Consider the following 20,104-nt stretch of genomic DNA (forward strand, 5'->3'; position numbering starts at 1 on the left):
AGATGTAGAAACTGAATCTACCACAGCTGGCAGGTTTTTTGATTCCAAGTTTATTGCTTTTTGAACCTCAGCCACTTGTTTCTAGAACCTTATCTGATCATTTATTTGTCCTCATCTGATTTCTCCTCATCAGAAATATTATGGTTGTTTTTGTTACTCTTTAAGCATTTGCTATATTTGTTTTGTACTGTTACTGATGCATACCTCTTTCTCGCACTATCCCAGTACCTTATGAATGCTTTAAAAATTATGGGAGAATCACAAATTATTTCTTCTTAGATCTCTTAGTATTTGAGTTTTAAACTTAGACTTGATTTTCTTTAAGCTGTCCAGCTTTTTCTTTTAAAACTAATGTGAAATTCAAGATTTGAGATTTTTCATAAAAATTTTCTCTAGCAACCTGTAAACTTCTTAATTTGGGAGGTAATAATAGATTTGCTTTAGGAGAGAGTTTTCATCCTAAAACTACTCAATATTGGTATCTTGTCTGCACTTTGTAAAAAGTACTTAAGTATGATTAAAACAGAAGTGTTTTCAAGTTTTTGTTAAGATTATCCCTTTCTTAATGGATTTTCTCGCATAGGAAAATTTTATTTCCTACTTTACTATTCTTCTGACTATCCTTTTTCTTTTTCACTTTTTCCCAAGAAGTGGGGCAGTATCGATTCAGCAGTAGGGGAACATCATGTGGTAAAGAAAGGTTTTCTTTTTTCTATGAAGTAGGTTACAGAGCCACTAGCAGGAAAGAGAAGGGCAAAGATTCATTTCCATATTCTTATGAGAAGAGGCTGAAACGAGGCAGCAAGAATTGTGCCTTGGTAGCTAATGAGAGTCTCTGCCTTTTCCGTGTGAACAGTGAGAGAAATCAGGCTGCTCTTAGTGTAGCTACCACCCACAAAGCTGTGAAGAAGGCTGGTGAGAGCAGATGGTATCCAGGCACAGTTTGATTTGTGTAGAAACCTGCATAAAGAGCAGCATGTGTTTTGTTTTGTTTTGTATTCCCCTTAATTACTGAGAGCCAGGGAGATCAGTGTTCAAATAAAACATAGTGATACAGCCAGGAGAAAAAATTGTAAAAGAAGAAAACAGACAACTACGTTGTTAACTGCATCATTTCAATTCCATGATATTTACTGAGAGTGTCTGCTTTGTATAATGCTCTGTACCAGGCATTGTAGGACATGCAAAGAAGAGTAAGTTAAATATTACAAAATAAATTCAGTTCAGTAAACATGTCACTAGTGCCTTTTATATGCTGCTGAAGTGCTGGGAATATAGAAATTAAAGTAGTTCTATCCTTAAGGAGCTTACAATATAGTGGGGGAAATGAAGTAAATGGATAGTTTTGGTTCCACACAAGCAGGTTCTATGATATATGTATATCAAGGTGCTATAGAAGCTCTGAAGAAAGGGTACTTAATTCAACCTGGGAGGAGAGTGAGGAAGACAGTGAGGGAAGGCTTCTGGGAGAAGGTAAAACCCCAGTGTATAGCCCTGAGTCTTGAAGGATGAATAGTTGCAGGAAATATCATGGCTGTTTGGGAGAGATCCAAGCAAGTACTGCTCTTGTAGCTGAAGGTAACATTTGTGGGAGGAGATGAGATTATGGTACCAGATTGTGATGGAGTTTGGAGCTTATCCTGTATGTTCATGTTTCTTCCTTTGTGGCCTGTAGACTCTGCAACAGCAACTCTAGAATATTTGCAGAAATGCAGGTCTAAACCCACACCAAGATATGGAAAATATCCATAGAATCTGTTGTTTTTGCTCAGAATTGGGATTTTCCTATATTGCTAATGTACAATAGAATGCTCTGTATTTAACAAATTTTTTAAGTGATATATTTCATCAGGTTTACGCAAACACAGTATTTATGAGAGAATTTATGTCTTACATTGGTGTTTTAGGAGGTTCCCAAGAGAAGAACCATGATTATAAAATGTTGTTTATAAAGTAAATGTAGAAGACATGTATACTGACTCTTGGGATCAATAAAAAGGCAGAAAATTCCAAACAAAAAGCAATTTGGAAGCCTAATTTGTGACTACATCTTTAAGGATATATTTTCCTAAAACCAGTTCAGAGTGAGAATTCCCTGAAACCTCTGTCACTCAGTGTTCAGTCTCTGGCCGTGTGTGTGTGTATACAGTTTAGGAGAAAGCAAGGAATATGGAAATGGAAAACGTTTCAGAATAATAGAAAGAACTTATGATATGTTTATAAATGTTCTACATATCTCTCTTACTGTACAGGAATTAGAGAATAAAAGAAGACTACAAAAACAAGCTGCCGCTAGTCAAAGTGCCATGGAAGTTCGCTTGAATAGAGCTCTAGAAGAAGCAGAAAAGTATAAACTGGAGTTAAGTAAACTAAAGCAAAATAACAAGGTATGGAAAAACTGAATAATTTGGGTAGTGATCACCTTTGGTAACTTTCTCTTTTAGGCAAGACTCGAAAGTGATAGTTTTTAAATTATAATTCTTGATGTCACGGTAAACACACCTCTTTTCAGAAGAAATATCCTTATTAGCAATATGTACATTTCCAATAAGTTAGAATTATATTGCTTGGACTAGTGCCATACTTGGGTGATAGCACAACTCTTTGGAGAATTCATTCATTTTTTCATCCAACATATCTTTATTGTGTGCCCATCTTATATGCCAGACAACTTTCTAATCTCTTGGAATAAATAAATGGTGGGGAAAAGTCTGTTTTGAATCTCAAGTCTGTTCTATCCCTCTCTGAGCCTCAATTTTCTAATATATAATGCAAGGGACTATTTTACAGGGCAGTGGTTCTCAAACTTGAGCATATATCAGAATCACCTGGAGGGTTTATTTAAACATAGATTCCTGGGTCCCACCCACAGATTTTCTTATTCAGTAGATTTGGGGTGAGACTTGAGAATGTGCAGGTTTTTTTGTTTTTTGTTTTTTTTAAATTTTTATTGGAGTGTAGTTGATTTACAGTGTTGTGTTAGTTTCTGTTGTACAGCGAAATGAATCAGTTATACATATATATATATATATATATCTCCATTCTTTTTTAGATTCTATTCCCATATAGGCCATTACAGAGAATTGAGTAGAGTTCCCTGTGCTATACAGTACTGTGTGTATGTCAATTCCAACCTTCCAGTTTATCCCTCCCCCCTTTACCCTCTGGTAACCATGTTTGTTTTCTAGATCTGTGACTCTATTTCTGTATTGTAGATAAGTTCATTTGTACCCTTTTCTTAGATTCCACATATAAGCAATATCATGTGGTATTTGTCTTTCTCTGTTTGACTACTTCACTCACTATGACGATCTCTGGGTCCATCCATGTTGCTGCAAATGGCACTATATTGTTCTTTTTTATGGCTGAGTAATATTCCATCGTGTGTGTGTGCGTGTGTGTGTGTGTGTGTGTGTGTGTGTGTACACATATATATATACACACCACGTCTTCTTTATCCATTCCACTGTTGATGGACATTTAGGTTGCATCCATGTCCTGGTTATTGTAAATAGTGCTGCAGTGAACATTGGGGTGCATGTATCTTTTCAAATTATGGTTTTCTCCAGATATGTGCCCAGGAATGGGATTGCTGGATCATATAGTACCTGAATTTTTAGTTTTTTAAGGAACCTCCATACTGTTCTTCATAGTGGCTGTATCAATTTACATTCCCACCAACAGTGCAGGAGGGTTCCCTTTTCTCCACACCCTCTCCTCATTTATTGTTTGTAGACTTTTTGATGATGGCCGTTCTGACTGGTGTGAGGTGATACCTCACTGTAGTTTTGACTTGCATTTCTCTAATAATTAGTGACGTTGAGCATCTTTTCATGTGCCTCTGGGCCATCTGTATGTCTTCTTTGGAGAATGTCTATTTAGATCTTCCACCCTTTTTTTTTTTTTCTTTTTGTGGTACGCGGGCCTCTCACTGTTGTGGCCTCTCCCGTTGCGGAGAACAGGCTCCAGATGCGCAGGCTCAGCGGCCATGGCTCACGGGCCCAGCCACTCTGCAGCATGTGAGATTTTCCCAGACCGGGGCATGAACCTGTGTCCCCTGCATCGGCAGGCGGACTCCCAACCACTGCGCCACCAGGGAAGCCCTTCCACCCATTTTTTGATTGGGTTGTTTGGTTTTTTGATATTGAGCTACATGAGCTGTTTGTATATTTTGGAGATTAATCCCTTGTCAATTGCCTCATTGGCAAATATTTTCTCCCATTCTGAGGGTTGTCTTTTGTTTATGGTTTCCTTTGCTGTGCAAAAGCTTTTAAGTTTAACTAGGTACCGTTTATTTATTTTTATTTTCATTTTCATTACTCTTGGAGGTGGATTGAAAAAGATCTTGCTACGATTTATGTCAGAGAGTGTTCTGCCTATGTTTTCCTCTAGGAGTTTTTATAGTATCTGCCTTACATTTATGTCTTTAATCCATTTTGAGTTTATTTTAGTGTATGGTGGTAGGGAGTGTTCTAATTTCATTCTTTTACATGTAGCTGTCCAGTTTTACCAGCACCACTTACTGAAGAGACTGTCTTTACTCCATTGTATATTCTTGCCTTCTTTGTCATAGATTGGGTGACCATAGCTGTGTGGGTCTGTCTCTGGACTTTCTATCGTGGTCCATTGATCTGTATTTCTGTTTTTGTGCCGGTACCATACTGTTTTGATTATTGTGGCTTGGTAGTATAGTCTCAAGTCAGGGAGCCTGATTCCTCCAGCTCCTTTTTTCTTTCTCAAGATTGCTTTGGCTATTTGTGGTCTTTTGTGTTTCCATAAAAATTGTAAAATATTTTGTTCTAGTTCTTTGAAAAATGCCATTGGTAACTTGGTAGGGATTGTATGAAATCTGTAGATTGCTTTGGGTAGTATAGTCATTTTCACAATGTTGATTCTTCCAATCCAACAACATGGTATATCTCTCCATCTGTTTGTGTCATCTTTTATTTCTTTCGTCAGCATCTCATAGTTTTCAAGGAAAGGTCTTTTGTCTCCTTGGGTAGGTTTATTCCTAGGTATTTTATTCTTTTTGATGCCATGGTAAGTGGGATTGTTTCCTTGATTTCTGTTTCTGATCTTTCATTGTTATTGTATAGGAATGCAAGAGATTCCTGTGTATTAATTTTCTATCCTGCAATTTTACCGATGCATTGATGAGCTCTAGTAGTTTTCTGGTAGCATCTTTAGCATTTTCTATGTGTAGTATCATGTCATCTGCAAACAGTGACAGTTTTACTTCTTATTTTCCAATTTGGATTCCTTCTATTCCTTTTTCTTCTCTGATTGCGTGGCTAGGACTTCCAAAACTATGTTGAATTATAGTAGTGAGAGTGAACATCCTTGTCTTGTTCCTGATCCTAGAGGAACTGCTTTCAGTTTTTTACCATTGAGAATGATGTTTGCTGTGGGTTTGTCATGTATGGCCTTTATGATGTTGAGGTGTGTTCCCTCTGCTCGCTTTCTGGAGCTTCTTTATCATAATTGGGTGTTGAATTTTGACAAAAGCTTTTTCTGCATCTATTGAGATGATCATGTGGTTTTATTCTTCAATTTGTTTTTTCTTTAATATTAATCTATTTATTTGGCTGCGCAGGGTCTTAGTTGCAGCATGCAGGATCTTTGTTGCCGTATGCGGCATCTGTTGCGACACGCAGGATACTTAGTTGCAGCATGCAGGATCTAATTCCCTGACCAGGGATCGAACCCAGCCCCCTGCGTTGGGAGCAAGGAGTCTTAACCCTGCTTAACTAGTCTTCACTGGACTGCCAGGGAAGTCCCTATTCAGTTTGTTGATGTGATGTATCAGATTGTTTGATTTCTGTTATTGCAAAATCCTTGCATCCCTGGGATAAATCCCACTTGATCATGGTGTATGATCCTTTTAATGTGTTGTTGGATTCAGTTTGCTAGTATTTGTTTGAGGATTTTTGCATTTATTTTCATCAGTGATATTTGCCTGTAATTTTCTTTTTTTGTGATACCTTTGTCTGGTTTTGGTGTCAGGGTGACGGTGCCCTTGCCTCATAGAATGACCTTGAGAGTGTTTCCTTTCTCTGCAATTTTTTGGAAGAGTTTCAGAAGGCTAGGTGTTAACTCTTCTCTAAACGTTTGATAGAATTTGCCTGTGAAGCCATCTGGTCCTGGGCTTTTGTTTGTTGGAAGATTTTTAATCACAGTTTCAATTTCAGTACTTGTGATTGGTCTGTTCATATTTTCTATTTCTTCCTGGTTCAGTCTTGGAAGGTTGTACATTTCTAAGAATTTGTCCATTTCTTCCAGGTTGTCCATTTTATTGGCATATAGTTGCTTGTAGTAGTCTCTTACGATCCTTTGTATTTCTGTGGTGTCCATTGTAACTTCTCCGTTTTCATATCTAATTTTATTGATTTGAGCCCTCTCCCTTTTTTTCCTTGATGGGTCTGGCTAAAGGTTTATCAATTTTACCTTCTAAAGGAACCGACTTTTAGTTTCATTGATCTTTGCTATTTGTTTTCTTCATCTCTATTTCATTTATTTCTGCTCTGATGTTTATGTTTTCTTTCCTTCTGTTAACTTTAGGTTTTGTTTATTCTTCTTTCTCTCGTTGCTTTAGGCATAAGGTTTGGTTGTTTGAGATTTTTCTTGTTTCTTGAGGTAGGAGTGTATTGCTATAAACTTCCCTCTTAGAAATGCTTTTGCTGCATCCCTTAGGTTTTGGATTCTCATCTTTTTGTTGTCATTTGTCTCTAGGTATTTTTTTAATTTCCTTTTTGATTTTTTTAGTGATCCATTGGTTATTTAGTAACATATTGTTTAGCTTCCATGTGTTTGTGTTTTTTACAGGGTTTTTTGCCTGTAATTTATTTCTAATCTCATAGCTTTGTGGTTGGAAAAGATGCTTGATATGATTTCAGTTTTCTTAAATTTACCAAGGCTTGATTTGTGACCCAAGATGTGATCTGTCCTGGAGAATGTACCATGTGCATTTGAGAAGAAAGTGTATTCTGCTGCTTTTGGATGGGATGTCCTATAAATATCAATTAAGTCTATCTGGTCTAATGTGTCATTTAATACTTCTGTTTACTTATTAATTTTCTGTCTCAGTGATCTGTCCATTGTGTAAGAGAGGTGTTAAAGTCCCCCTCTATGGTTGTGTTACTATCAATTTCTCCTTTTATGGCTGTAAGCATTTGCCTTATATATTGAGGTGCTCCTATGTTGGTTGCATATATATTTACAATTGTGTACTTAAATATGCAATTGTAAATTCGTCTTGGATTGATCCCTTGATCATTATGTAACATCCTTCCTTGTCTTGTAACAGTTATAAGGTCTATTTTGTCACATATAAGTATTGCTGTTGCAGCTTTGTTTTGATTTCCATTCGCATGGAGTATCTTTTTCCATCCCCTCACTTTCAGTCTGTAAGTATCCCTAGGTCTGAGGTGGGTCTCTTGTAGACAGCATAGATATGGGTCTTGTTTTTGTATCCATTCACGCAGTCTGTGTGTTTTGGTTGGAGCATTTAATCTATTTACACTTTAGGTAATTATCAATATGTATGTTCCTATTGCCATTTTCTTAATTGTCATGGGTTCGTTTTTGTGGGTCTTTTTTCTTCCCTTACTCCTTTGTTGTTTTCTTTTGTGGTTTGATGACCATCTTTAGTGTTGTGTTGGGTTGCTTTTTCTTTTTTGTGTGTTTATCTATTGTAATTTTCAGGTTTGCACGTCCTATGAGGCTTTGATAAAGCAGTCTTTATATATACAAGGTTGTTTTAAGTTGCTGTTCTCTTAATTTCAAATGCTATTCCCATTTTCTGCATTTGTACTTTTCTCACGGTTGCTGGATTTGATATCATATTTGTGTATGGATGATTTCCTGCCTTTACTGTATGTTTGGCTTTACCAGTGAGCTTCGCATTTTTGATTTTCTTGTTTCTAGTTGTGACCTCTTCCCCCATCCACCCCCCGCCTAGAGAAGTTCCTTTAGGAGTTTAGAAGTTCATTTGTTGTAAAGCTGGTTTGGTGGTACTGAATTCTCTTAGCTTTTGCTTGTCTGTAAAGCTTTTGATTTCTCTGTTGAATCTGAATGAGAACCTTGCTGGGTTCTCATTTCAGCCCCACCTAATAGTGTATTCTTGGTTGTAGGTTTTTCTCTTTCATCACTTTAAGTATATCCTGCCACTCCCTTCTGGCCTGCAGAGTTTCTGCTGAAAAATCAGCTGATAACCTTATGGGGATTACCTTGTATGTTATTTGTTCCTTTTCCCTTGTTTCTTTTAATATTTTTTCTTTGTATTTAATTTTTGTTAGCTTGATTAATTTGTGTCTCAGCGTGTTCCTCCTTGGATTTATCCTGTATGGGACTCTCTGCATTTCCTGGACTTGGGTGACTATTTCCTTTCCCATGTTAGGGAAGTTTTCCACTATAATCTCTTCAAATATTTTCTCAGGCCCTTTCTCTTTTTCTTCTTCCTCTGGGACTCCTATAATTAGAATGTTGGTGCATTTAATGTTGTCCCAGAGGTCTCTGAGACTGTCCTCATTTTTTTTCATTCTTTTTCTTTATTCTGTTCTGCAGCAGAGATTTCTACCATTCTGTCTTCCAGGTCACTTATTTGTTCTTCTGCCTCAGTTATTCTGCTATTGATTCCTTCTAGTCTATTTTCATTTCAATTATTGTACTGTTCATCTCTGGTTTTTTGTTCTTTAGTTCTTCTAGGTCTTTGTTAAACACTTCTTGTATCTTCCCTATCTGTGCCTCCATTCTTTTTCCAAGATCTTGGATCATGTTTACTATCATTACTCTGAATTTTTCTTTAGGTAGATTGCCTGTCTCCTCTTTATTTAATTGTTCTTGTAGGTTTCTATCTTCCTCCTTCATCTGCAACATATTTCTTTGTCTTTTCAATTTGTCTAACTTACTGTATGTGTGGTCTCCTTTCTGCAGGCTGCAGGATTGTAGTTCCTCTTGCTTCTGGTGTCTGTCTCACCTAGTGGGTGAGGTTTGTCCAGAGGCTTGTGCCATTATCCCCTTGATAGGAGGTTTGACTGGTGTTGTGGTGACCAGAGCCTGCCCTGGATATTGAGTGGGGCCTCCCTTTGCTCTGTGGTTGTCAGTGTCCTGTCAGGGGTGGAGTCTGCTCCCTGGTTGTTAGAGTAGAGGCCCCAGATCTGTTTCTTAGCTGTGTTTCTGTACTGTGGTGTGAGGTAGGTGGGAATGGAGCACTCCCACTGGGAGATAAGCCACTGAGTATTCCTCCTCTGGAGCTGTTCACCGTGAATGTGCTCTGTTCTGTCCCCTTTCACCCATTGTGCGGGCTCACAAAGTACACTGTTGTTGGCACTGATCTTGGTCCCACCTTAACTGTGGGTATGCCGGCAGTTGGCTCTGGTGACTCTCAGACGTTGTTTTCACCAGGCCACTGGCACAGCTCAACTGAAGTCAGGTCCCAGGACTACAGTAGTCGTGCACCTGGACCTGCTGTGGAGCTATGGAAGCAGCTCAGACTCTGGCCTGGCCCAACCTCCGCATGTATGTGCCCACAAAGCCCACAGCTGCTAAAGCCAGACTCGTCCCACCTGCTGGAGCACTTGTCCTTTCAGATGTTTTGCAGGCACTGAATTTAGGAAGCCATCAGCGGAGGTGTAACTCCGCAGTTCATGCAGCCATGAGGAGAGATGTCAGCTCTTCTTCCTTAGTCACTTGGCCCCTGGGGTTCAGCTGTGGTTTCACACCTCTGTGTGTTCCTCCCACCAGAGTCTGCTCCAGAGGTTGTCGGAGCACAAGAGGCCATCAGGCAGGAAGGAACCGTGGTGGTGATCGGGGTGAGCAGGCTCCCCAGGTGGGAGGGTGCTGGGGTAGGGATTGGAACATGTGAGCCCATCAGGCAGCGATCAGGTGAGTGGGGCCCCCAGGCTGAGGGAAGGGGTGGAGGAGGCAATAGCAGAGCCATGAGAGCCAGCTCAGCGGGAGCCCTCCTTAGTGCCCATGGATGCAGGGGCTGGTGCGTGACAGGAGAGGCTGTAATGGCCGCCCTGCCCTTTGCGCATCACTCAACAATGGTTCTTTGCCTCTGTGGAGGTCCAGGCTTCCTCCACGAGCATTCCTGGTTGTGGAGCTCCTTACTCCCGTCCCCTCTGGCTGTCTTCTCACACCCAACAGCAGTCCCCTCCCCAGGTTTGCTCTCCAAACCCCACATTCCAGCCACCAGCAGAAACCTGTCTCAGGCTGAGGTGCACAGGGCTGTGGCACAGACCGTCCCGTCCTGCTTCCTCTCCTCTTCCTTTTTCCTTCTTTCTTTTGTCCTACCCAGTTATATAGGGATCTTGTCCTTTTAGGTGTCTGAGGTCCTCTGCTAGTGTTCAGCAGGTGCTCTGTGAGAATTTTTCTATTTCTAAATGTATTCTTGATGTCTTTGTGGGGAGAGATGAACTCCACGTCCTCCTACTCCTCCACCATCTTGGAAAGTCCAAATATGCGGGTTTAACAAGTTACCAGCTGATGCTGATGCTAGTGATTCTGAGATGACATTTTGTTAACCACTGTTACGGAGTTATTATAAGGATCACCATTGTGTCTCTAGCATCTAGCCAGTGATTGGTGTAGAATTAACACTCAGTTCCTGAAATATCTGTTGAATAAATGAAGACTCAAATATCAATGGGTGTGAAAGCCTTTTGTACACTCTATAAATACTGGCTATTGGTTTTTGGTTTTGTGTCAACCTGAAAGTGACACTCCATTAGGACAATACTTAGTTATTTAACAGTGCGTTGGATGATGGATTTAGGTGTCACCCTCCTTACATGCACAGATGATACATTTTGGATTAAATTAGTAACACTTAACAGGACATAGAACTAAATCAATCTTGGTAAGTACAATATTTTTAACACAGGCAAATATATTACAGTGACTACAGAATTTTTTTTTCTTTTTCTTTTTCTTCTTTTTTTTTTTTTTTTTGCGGTACGCGGGCCTCTCGCTGTTGTGGCCTCTCCCGTTGCGGAGCACAGGCTCCGGACGTGCAGGCTCAGCAGCCATGGCTCACGGGCCCAGCCTGTCCGCGGCATGTGGGATCCTCCCGGGCTGGGGCACGAACCTGTGTTCCCTGCATCGGCAGGCGGACTCTCAACCACTGTGCCACCAGGGAAGCCCAGAGTTTTAAGATATTGTCTGTGTGATAGTTTATGCTGTATGATCAGACTGCGTTAACATTCAAGAGCCATCCATAGTATGATGACTGGGAATTATTAATAGAATGTATTTAATGAACAAGTTAGGAAGTCAGCTTTACAGACTTGCCAGTAATTATGTTATTGGAGTATTATTTCTAATTTTGGTGTATTCTAAAGGGATTTTGAAGAAAATAAAATGTAATAATCATGTAAATGTCAGTATTTGCTAATTCTGGTTTCAGATTTGAGCTCTATTTTAGCACATACATTAGAGAAGTAGAAAGAAAAACTTATTTCCATGACAACAGATACTCTCCTATTCTAGCCAGCCATTTTGCAAATTCAAGTAATCAGGACTTGGTATGTGAACATCTCAGTTCAAAACCGTCAACACTATAAAAACAACTTAGATGTGTTCAAGACAAACTTCTGACCCTAGGTCTGCATTTTGGTGATCGATTTAAACATAGTGGGATGACATTTTGTTGTATATGTTTCTTAAGTATTTACTATCAAGTAGACATTTTGAGATCAGAGTTCTTAAATGTACTTGTTACATGTATATAGTTTCAGATTTCTGAAAAAATATGTGTATGTGTCTTAAGTTTTTGATTTTTAAATTATTTTGCCTTGTTTCTAACTTTGAGGGGTGTTTTCAAGATACGCAGTAAGATTTTCCTTGGAGTCTAATCTGTATATAAGTTTTTCTTTTGGGAGTAGTTATATTTTTTTCCATTTTAATTCTTTGTACCTTGCTTCTCTTTCTGATTAGACATATTATTATAGTTAGGTAGGCAAGTAAAATTATTCAGGTTTATATGTGTAAGAAATAGTAAGATTTCCATAAAATAGAACAATATTGTCTCATAGTCATCAGAAAGTTAAAGATTTATTTTAAAAATAATGATAAAAAAATTAAAAAAAGTAATGATAAACTCATTCTGCACAGAGCTTAGGAAACAAGTAAACTGGTTTAGAGTAACTTTTGAAAAGTCAGTCAACTTAAACGAGATGCTGCATTAGTGCAGGAACCCTGTCTCTTTCACTCCTATGCCTGAGTGCCTGGAACATAATAATTGCCTCTGAAACACACTGAAGGGAGGAATGATGAAAGACAACCCTGTGATGGTTTAACTGCGCATTTGATTAGATGGTTGCTTGAAGTTCATTTAAAATATGTCACCAACTACATGTTACTTCATTTAGGAACAGATAATTTCTAATTCTTCATTAATTCATTTATAAATATTTATGAGGACCTGCTATGTACCTGTCAGATCTTTACTAGAGGCTGGAGATATAAAGGTGATAAAAAATAAGTATGGTCCTTGTAGTCATGCACCTTACAGTGGAGAAGTTAGATGTTATTTAGACAAAACATCAAGCAAAATTAAGGTGCAACTGTGATGAATGCCATGAAGGAGGGTACATGGTGCTTTGAGCAAGTAACCAGATCAGTGAGTGAATTTTAAAAAATGTAATCCTAAGCTAAGATCTGAAAAACATACAGGAGTTATATATATATCAGGGGAGAGATTGTGGGCAGAAGGAATAGCATGTAAAAAAATGGCTCTGCAGCAAGAAAGAAGACAGGGTAATGAAAGGCAGGGATGGATGTGAAGGGGATGTTGCAAAGGGAGGCTTCAAACACAGGGAGAGGCCAAACCATCTAGGCCTTCAGGCCATGTTAAGTATTATGGATTTTATCCAAAGGGCAGTGTAAAGCCACTGCACTGTTATTTTGAAAAAGATGACAGGAGATGATGCCATGATCAGACATGCATCTGGAAGTACAGTCGTCTCTCAGTGTCCACGGGTGCTCAAGTCTCTTATATAGAATGATGCAGGGGCTTCCCTAGTGGCACAGTGGTTGAGAGTCTGCCTGCCGATGCAGGGGACACAGGTTTGTGCCCTGGTCCGGGAAGATCCCACATGCTGCGGAGCGGCTGGGCCCGTGAGCCATGGCCGCTGAGCCTGCACGTCCGGAGCCTGTGCTCCACAATGGGAGAGACCACAACAGTGAGAGGCCTGCATACCGCAAAAAAACCAAACAAACAAACCAAGAACTTTATTAAATAAAATAGTCACCCTTTTGTTCCACTACCTTATGCCATTTTTCAAGCAACTTCATAATTCCATCTTCCTAATACTTTTTTATCTTTTTGAGCAAAGAACTGTACCTTTTACAGTCTTCCAGGGAATTGACATTTTTTCCATTAAGAGAATTTTGTAAAGAATGAAATAAATGGAAATCCGAAGGTGCAATGTCTGATGAATACAGTGGATAAATCAGAACTTCGCAGCCAAGCTGTAATAGTTTTTGCCTGGTCATCAGAGAAACACGCGGTCTCGCATTATCCTGATGGAAGATTCTGCATTTTCTGTTGACTAATTCTGGACGTTCTCATTGAGTGCCGCTTTCAGTTGGTCTGATTGGGAGTAGTATTTGTTGGAATCAATTGTTTGGATTTCTGGAAGGAGTTCATAATAGAGGACTCCCTTCCAGTCCCACCATATACACAACATCACCTTCTTTGGGTGAAGACCAGCCTTTGGTGTGGTTGGTGGTGGTTCATTTCGCTTGCCCCAAGATCTCTTCCCTTCCGCATTATTGTACATTATCCACTTTTCATCGCCTGTCACAATTTATTTTAAAAATGGAACATTTTCATTACATTTAAGTAGAGAATCACATGTGGAAATATGGTCAAGAAGGTTTCTTTTTGCTTAATTTATGTGGAACCCAAACATCAAAGCAATTAACATAACCAAGCTGGTGCAAATGATTTTCAACACATGATTTGGATATTTTGAGTATGTTGGCTATCTTCTGTGTGGTATAATGTTCATTGTTCTCAATTAATATCTCAGTTTGATCGCTATCAACTTCAACTGGTCTACCCAACCGTGGGGCATTGTCCAGTGAGAAATCTCCAGCACCAAACTTCACAAACCACTTTTGACATGTTGGATCAGTCACAGCACCGTCTCCATACACTGCACAAATCGTTTTCTGTGTTTCAGTTGCGTTTTTACCTTTCTTGAAATAATAAAGCATAATAGGCTGAAAATGTTGCTTTTCTTCCATCTTCAATATTAAAATGGCGACATAAAAATTCACCAATTTTGGGCTTCCCTCGTGGTGCAGTGGTTGAGAGTCCGCCTGCTGATGCAGGGGACACAGGTTCATGCCCCGGTCTGGGAAGATCCCACATGCCGCGGAGCGGCTGGGCCCGTGAGCCATGGCTGCTGGGCCTGTGCATCCGGAGCCTGTGCTCTGCAACGGGAGAGGCCACAACAGTGAGAGGCCCGCATACTGAAAAAAAAAAAAAAAATTCACCAATTTTGATGTCTTTTTTTAAATGCATGCTGATATGACAGCTGTCACAATCTAACAAAATTGTTTTGAATGAAGTTAAAGACAACTAAGTGTTATTAGAGCCATCCTATGGAAAAAAACGAATGAACTTTTTGGCCAACCCAGTACATCTATAATTTAGTGAGTTTGGGCTCATACATCTGTGTAACCACCACTTTAGTCAATAGATAGAATATTTTCATCACCCCCAGAAAGTTCCCTTATATTCTCTTTTCAAGTACTCCATCCTCCTAAGTGGAGGATGTTCTGATATTCGTGTTCTTGACTTTCATGTAAATGGAACTGCATAGAATGTACTCCTTTGGGACTGGCTTCCTTCACTACACAATAATGTTGAGATTGATCCATGTTGTCAGGTTTTTTTTTCGTGATCAGTCTTGCTAACCAGTTATCAGTTAATCTTTTCAACTTTTTAAAAATTTTTTCTATTGTCTGTTTTCTATTTTCACTGAATTCTCCTTATACAATTTTGTCTACTTTGCTTTTTTAAATATATTTATTGATATTCATATTTTTAAATAAATTTATTTATTGTTACATATTATTTTTGGTTGTGTTGGGTCTTCGTTGCTGCGCATGAGCTTTCTCTAGTTGCAGCGAGCGGGGGCTACTCTTCGTTGCGGTGTGCGTGCTTCTCACTGCAGTGGCTTCTCATTGCGGAGCACGGGCTCAAGGGTGCATGGGCTTCAGTAGATGCAGTGCGTGGGCTCAGTAGTTGTGGCTTGTGGGCTCTAGAACACAGGCTCAGTAGTTGTGGCTCATGGGCTTAGTTGCTCCACGGCATGTGGGATCTTCCAGACCAGGGCTCAAACCCATGTCCCCTGCACTGGAAGGCAGATTCCCAACCACTGCACCACCCGGGAAGCCCTGCTTTGCTTTTTAATTTGCAATCTTTTCAGTTTCTTAAATTGAAGACTTAGATCATTGATATTTCAACCTTCTTTTCCAATACAGCATTTAAAACTAAAATTTTCCTCAAAATGATACTTTAGCTGTCTCACAATTTTTTATTTGCCTATCTTTAAGTGTATGTATTTTTATTTCTATTTTATCACATTTATTGTGGTATAATTGACATATAATAAACCTGCCCATATTTAAAGTGTGTAAAATTTGATGATTTGTGACTATGTGTGTACGTATGATAAATCACCACAATAGAGATAATAAATATATCTATCACTCCCAAAAGTTTCCTTGTGACCCTTTATAATCATGCCTTTCTCCCAACCCCTATCTTCAGATAACTCATTTATATTTTCTAGAATTCCATATTTTTTAAAAGTGTAACTTCTTTCACTCAGTAAAATATTTTGAGATTCATCCACGTTACTGCATGTGACAGTAGTTCACTTTTAATAATTTTACACATGGTGTAAATCTACCAAATTATACCACCTGTTGATAGACATTAGGGTTGTTTCCACTTTTTGGCTATTACAAGTAAAGCCCACATGAACATTCACGTGTAAGTCTTTGTGTGGACATGTGTTTTCATTTCTCTTGAGTAAACACCTAGGAGTCAATTATCTGGGTTGTATTTTACATGTACGTTCAGCTGCCAGACTGTTTTCTAAAATGGTTTTACCAATTTACATTCTCAACAGCACTGTATAAAAGCTGCAGTTGTTCCATACCTTCAACACTTACTTTGGTCGGTTTTTTATATTTTAGCTGTTCTAATAAGTGCCTAGTGGTATTTCATATTATGATTTTAATTTGTATTTCCCTAATGACTAGTGATGTTGAGCATATTCATGTGCTTATTTGCCATCTTGATATCCTTTTTCCAGTTTTATTGAGATACAGTTGACATACAACATTCTAAGTTTAAGATGTATAACATGATGATTTGACTTACATATTTTGTGAAATGATTACCATAATATTTAGTTAATATCCATCATCTCATATGTATACAAAAAGAAAAAGAAAAAAATGGCTTTTTTCTGATGATGAGAACTCTTAGGATCTACTCTCTTAACTTTTAAATATACCATAGAGCAGTGTTAACTCTAGTCATCAAGTTGTATATTATATACCTAGTACTTTTTGTCTTATAGCAGGAAGTTTATACATTTCGACCACCGTCATCCAATCCCACCCTCCCACCACCCTCTGCCTCTGGTTACCACAAATCTTATCTCTTTTTCTGTGAGTTTATTTTTTTGTTTTTGTTGTTTTAGATTCTACACATAAGTGAGATATACAGTATTTGACTTTCTCTGACTTATTTCACTTAGATAATGCCTTCAAAAGCCCATCCATGATGTTAATGGCAGGACTTCCTTCTTTTTTGTAGCTAAACAATATTCCATTGTGTATATATCCCACAACTTATTTATCCATTCATCTGTCACTGGACACTTAGGTGGTTTCTATGTCTTGGCTATTGCAAATGCTGCTGCTGTGAACACTGGGGTGCAGATATTTATTTGACAAAGTATTTTTGTTTCCTTTGGATATATTCTCAGTGGTGGAATTGCTGGATATATGGTAGTTATATTTTTAATTTCTGAGGAACCTCTAAACTGTTTTCCATAGTGATTGGAATGTAATGTACAATCTTATCAACAGTGCACAAGTGTTCCTTTTCCTCCACATCATCACCATCATGTGTTATCTCTTTTGTTTTTTTTATGATAGCCATTCAAACAGTCATGAGGTGATACCTCATTGGGGTTTGTTTTTTTTTAAAACCTATTTATTTTTTAAAAATTTTTGCCTGCATTGGTTCTCCGTTGCTGTGCGTGGGCTCTCTCCAGTTGCGGCGAGCGGGGGCTACTCTTCATTGCAGTGTGTGGGCTTCTCATTGAGGTGGCTTCTCTTGTTGCAGAGCACAGGCTCTAGGTGCACAGGCTTCAGTAGTTGTGGCACGCGAGCTCAGTAGTTGTGGCTTGCAGGCTCAGTAGTTGTGGTGCATGGGCTTAGTTGCTCCATAGCATGTGGGATCTTCCTGAACCAGGGCTCAAACCTGTGTCCCCTGAATTGGCAGGTGGATTCTTAACCACTGTGCCACCAGGGAAGCCCCCTCATTGTGGTTTTATTTTGCATTTCCCAAATGATTAGAGATGTTGAGCACCTTTTCATGCACCTGTTGGCCATTTGTAAATCTTTGGAAAATTGTATATTCATGTCCTTTGCTCATTTTTTAAATTGGATAATTTGATTTTTTGTATGTTGAATTGTATGAATTCTTTATGTTTTGAATATTAACCTCTTCAGATGTATGGTTTACAGTATTTTTCCCATTCTGTAGGTTGCCTTTTCATTTTGTTGATCATTTTTTTTTTGCTGTGCAGAAGCTTTTTACTTTGACATAGTCCCACCTGTTTTTCATTTTGTAACTTCTGATTTAGGTATCACATCCAAAAAAGTCATTACCAAGACCAATGTCAAGGTGCTTTATCCTGTGTTTTCTTCTAGGAGTTTTATGGTTTCTAGTCTTACATGTAAGTTTCTATTCCATTTTCAGTTCATTTTTGTGAGTGATGTAATATAGGACTAGTTTCATTCTTTTTACATGTGAATATCAAATTTTCCCAGCACCATTTACTGAAGAGACTGTCCTTTCCCCACTGAGTATTCTTGGCTCCTTTGTCAAATATTAGTTGACTGTACATGCTGGGGTTTGTTTCTGGGCTCTTGATTCTGGTCCAGTGGTCTATGTTTCTGATTTTATGCTAGTACCATACAAATTTTGATTACTACAGCTTTATAATGTAGCTTGAAATTGGCAAGTGTGATGCCTCTTGCTTTGTTCTTTCTCAGGATTACTTTGGCTATTGGGGTGTTTTGTGATTCCATATAAATTCAGGATTTTTTTTCCTAATTCTGTTTAAAATTTCTTCAGAATCTTGATGGGGATTGCATTGAATCTATAGGTGGCTTTGGTAGTACTGACATTTAAAAAATATTAATTCTTCCAATCCATGAACACAGGATACCTTTCAACTTATTTGTGCCTTATCTGATTTCTTTCATCAATTTCTTAAAGTTTTCAGTGTATAGATCTTTCACATCCTTGGTTAAATTATTTCTAAGTATTTTATTCTTGGTGTAATTCTAAATGGGACTGTTTTCTTTCTTTTTCAGATAATTTGTTGTTAGTGTATAGAAACTACTAATTTTTTAATGTTAATTTTGTATCCTACAACTTTACTGAATTTGTTGATGAGATCTAACAGTTTTTTGGTGGAGTCTATAAGACTTTTCTATATATAAAATCATATCAACTGCAAATAGATGCAATTTTACTTCTTCTTTTCCAGTTCTGATACTGTTTATTTTTCTTGCTTGATTTCTCTGGCTAGAATTCTAGTACTATGTTAAGTAGGAGTGGTGAGAGTGGGCACTTGTCTTGTTCCTGACCTTAGAGGAAAAGCTTTCAACATTTCACCATTGAGTATGATTTTAGCTGTGGGCTTGTCATATATGGTCTGTTTTTCATTGAGGTAAATTTCTTCTAAACCTGATTTGTTAAGAGTCTTTATCATGAATGGATGTTGAATTTTGTCAGATGCTTTGTCTGTGTCTATTGACATGATCATGTGATTTTTTTCTTCATCCTATTAATGTGATGTATGACATTGATTTGCAGATATTGAACTGTTCTTGCCTCCCTGGGATAAATCCCATTTGATCATGGTGTATGATCCTTTTAATGTATTGTTCAATGCAGTTTGCTAATATTGTTGAGGATTTTTGCATCTATGTTCACCAGTGTTATTGGTCTGTAATTTTCTTATTTTTGTGGTATCTTTATCTGATTTTGGTATTAGGGTGATGATGGCCTCAAAGAATGACTTTGGAAGCATCCCCTTCTCTTCAGTTTTTTGGAATAGTTTGAGAAGGATAAGAATTAAGTCTTCTTTAAATGTTTGGCATAATTCATTTGTGAAGCCATCTGGTCTTGGACTTCTGTTTGTTGGGAGTATTTTTTTATTACTGATCTAATTAGTGTTAATTGGGGTCTGTTCATATTTTGTATTTCTTCCTCATTCAGTCTTGGGAGACTGTATATTTCTAGGAATTAGTTCACTTCTTCTAGGTCGTCCATTTTATTGGTGTGTCATTATTCAGAGTAATCTCTTATGATCCTTTGTATTTCTGTGGTGTCAACTGTAACTTCATTTCTGATTTTACCTATTTGGGCCCACTCTCTTTTTCTTCTTAATGTGTCTGGCTAAAACTTTATCGATTCTGTTTATTTTCTCAAAGCTCTTAATTTCTTTGATTGTTTCTTGTTTTCTCTCTTTTTCATTCTTTCGTGTCTGTTTCATTCATTGCTGCTCTGATCTTTCCTTCTACTATAGGTTTTGTTTGTTCTTTCTGATTCATTTGGGTGTAAGGTTAGGGTTTTTGAGGATTTTCTTGTTTCCTGATGTCAGCTTGTATCACTGTAAACTTCCCTCTGGGAACTGCTTTGCTGCATCCCATAGATTCTGGATCATTGTGTTTTTGTTTCTGTCTCCATGTATTTTTTTATTTCCTTTTTGATTTCTTCAGTGACTCATTGGTTGTTCAGTAGCATATTGTTTAGCCTCCATGTGTTTTGGTTTCT

General features: G+C 38.2%; 1 protein-coding gene across 6 annotated transcripts in view; it reads left to right on the plus strand.

Moving 5' to 3' along the window:
* TEX9 (testis expressed 9) overlaps positions 1-20,104 on the plus strand; it is a 218,461-nt gene that overhangs the window by 187,857 nt on the left and 10,500 nt on the right. For all 6 annotated transcript variants that reach the window (XM_060150535.1, XM_060150546.1, XM_060150572.1 and 3 more), the window contains one exon: positions 2,253-2,387. In XM_060150535.1, coding sequence (XP_060006518.1) covers positions 2,253-2,387 — 135 coding nt within the window. The remainder of the gene's footprint in view (positions 1-2,252; positions 2,388-20,104) is intronic.

This window comes from Lagenorhynchus albirostris, chromosome 1, assembly GCF_949774975.1.
Source record: "Lagenorhynchus albirostris chromosome 1, mLagAlb1.1, whole genome shotgun sequence".
NCBI classification, from domain to species: domain Eukaryota; kingdom Metazoa; phylum Chordata; class Mammalia; order Artiodactyla; family Delphinidae; genus Lagenorhynchus; species Lagenorhynchus albirostris.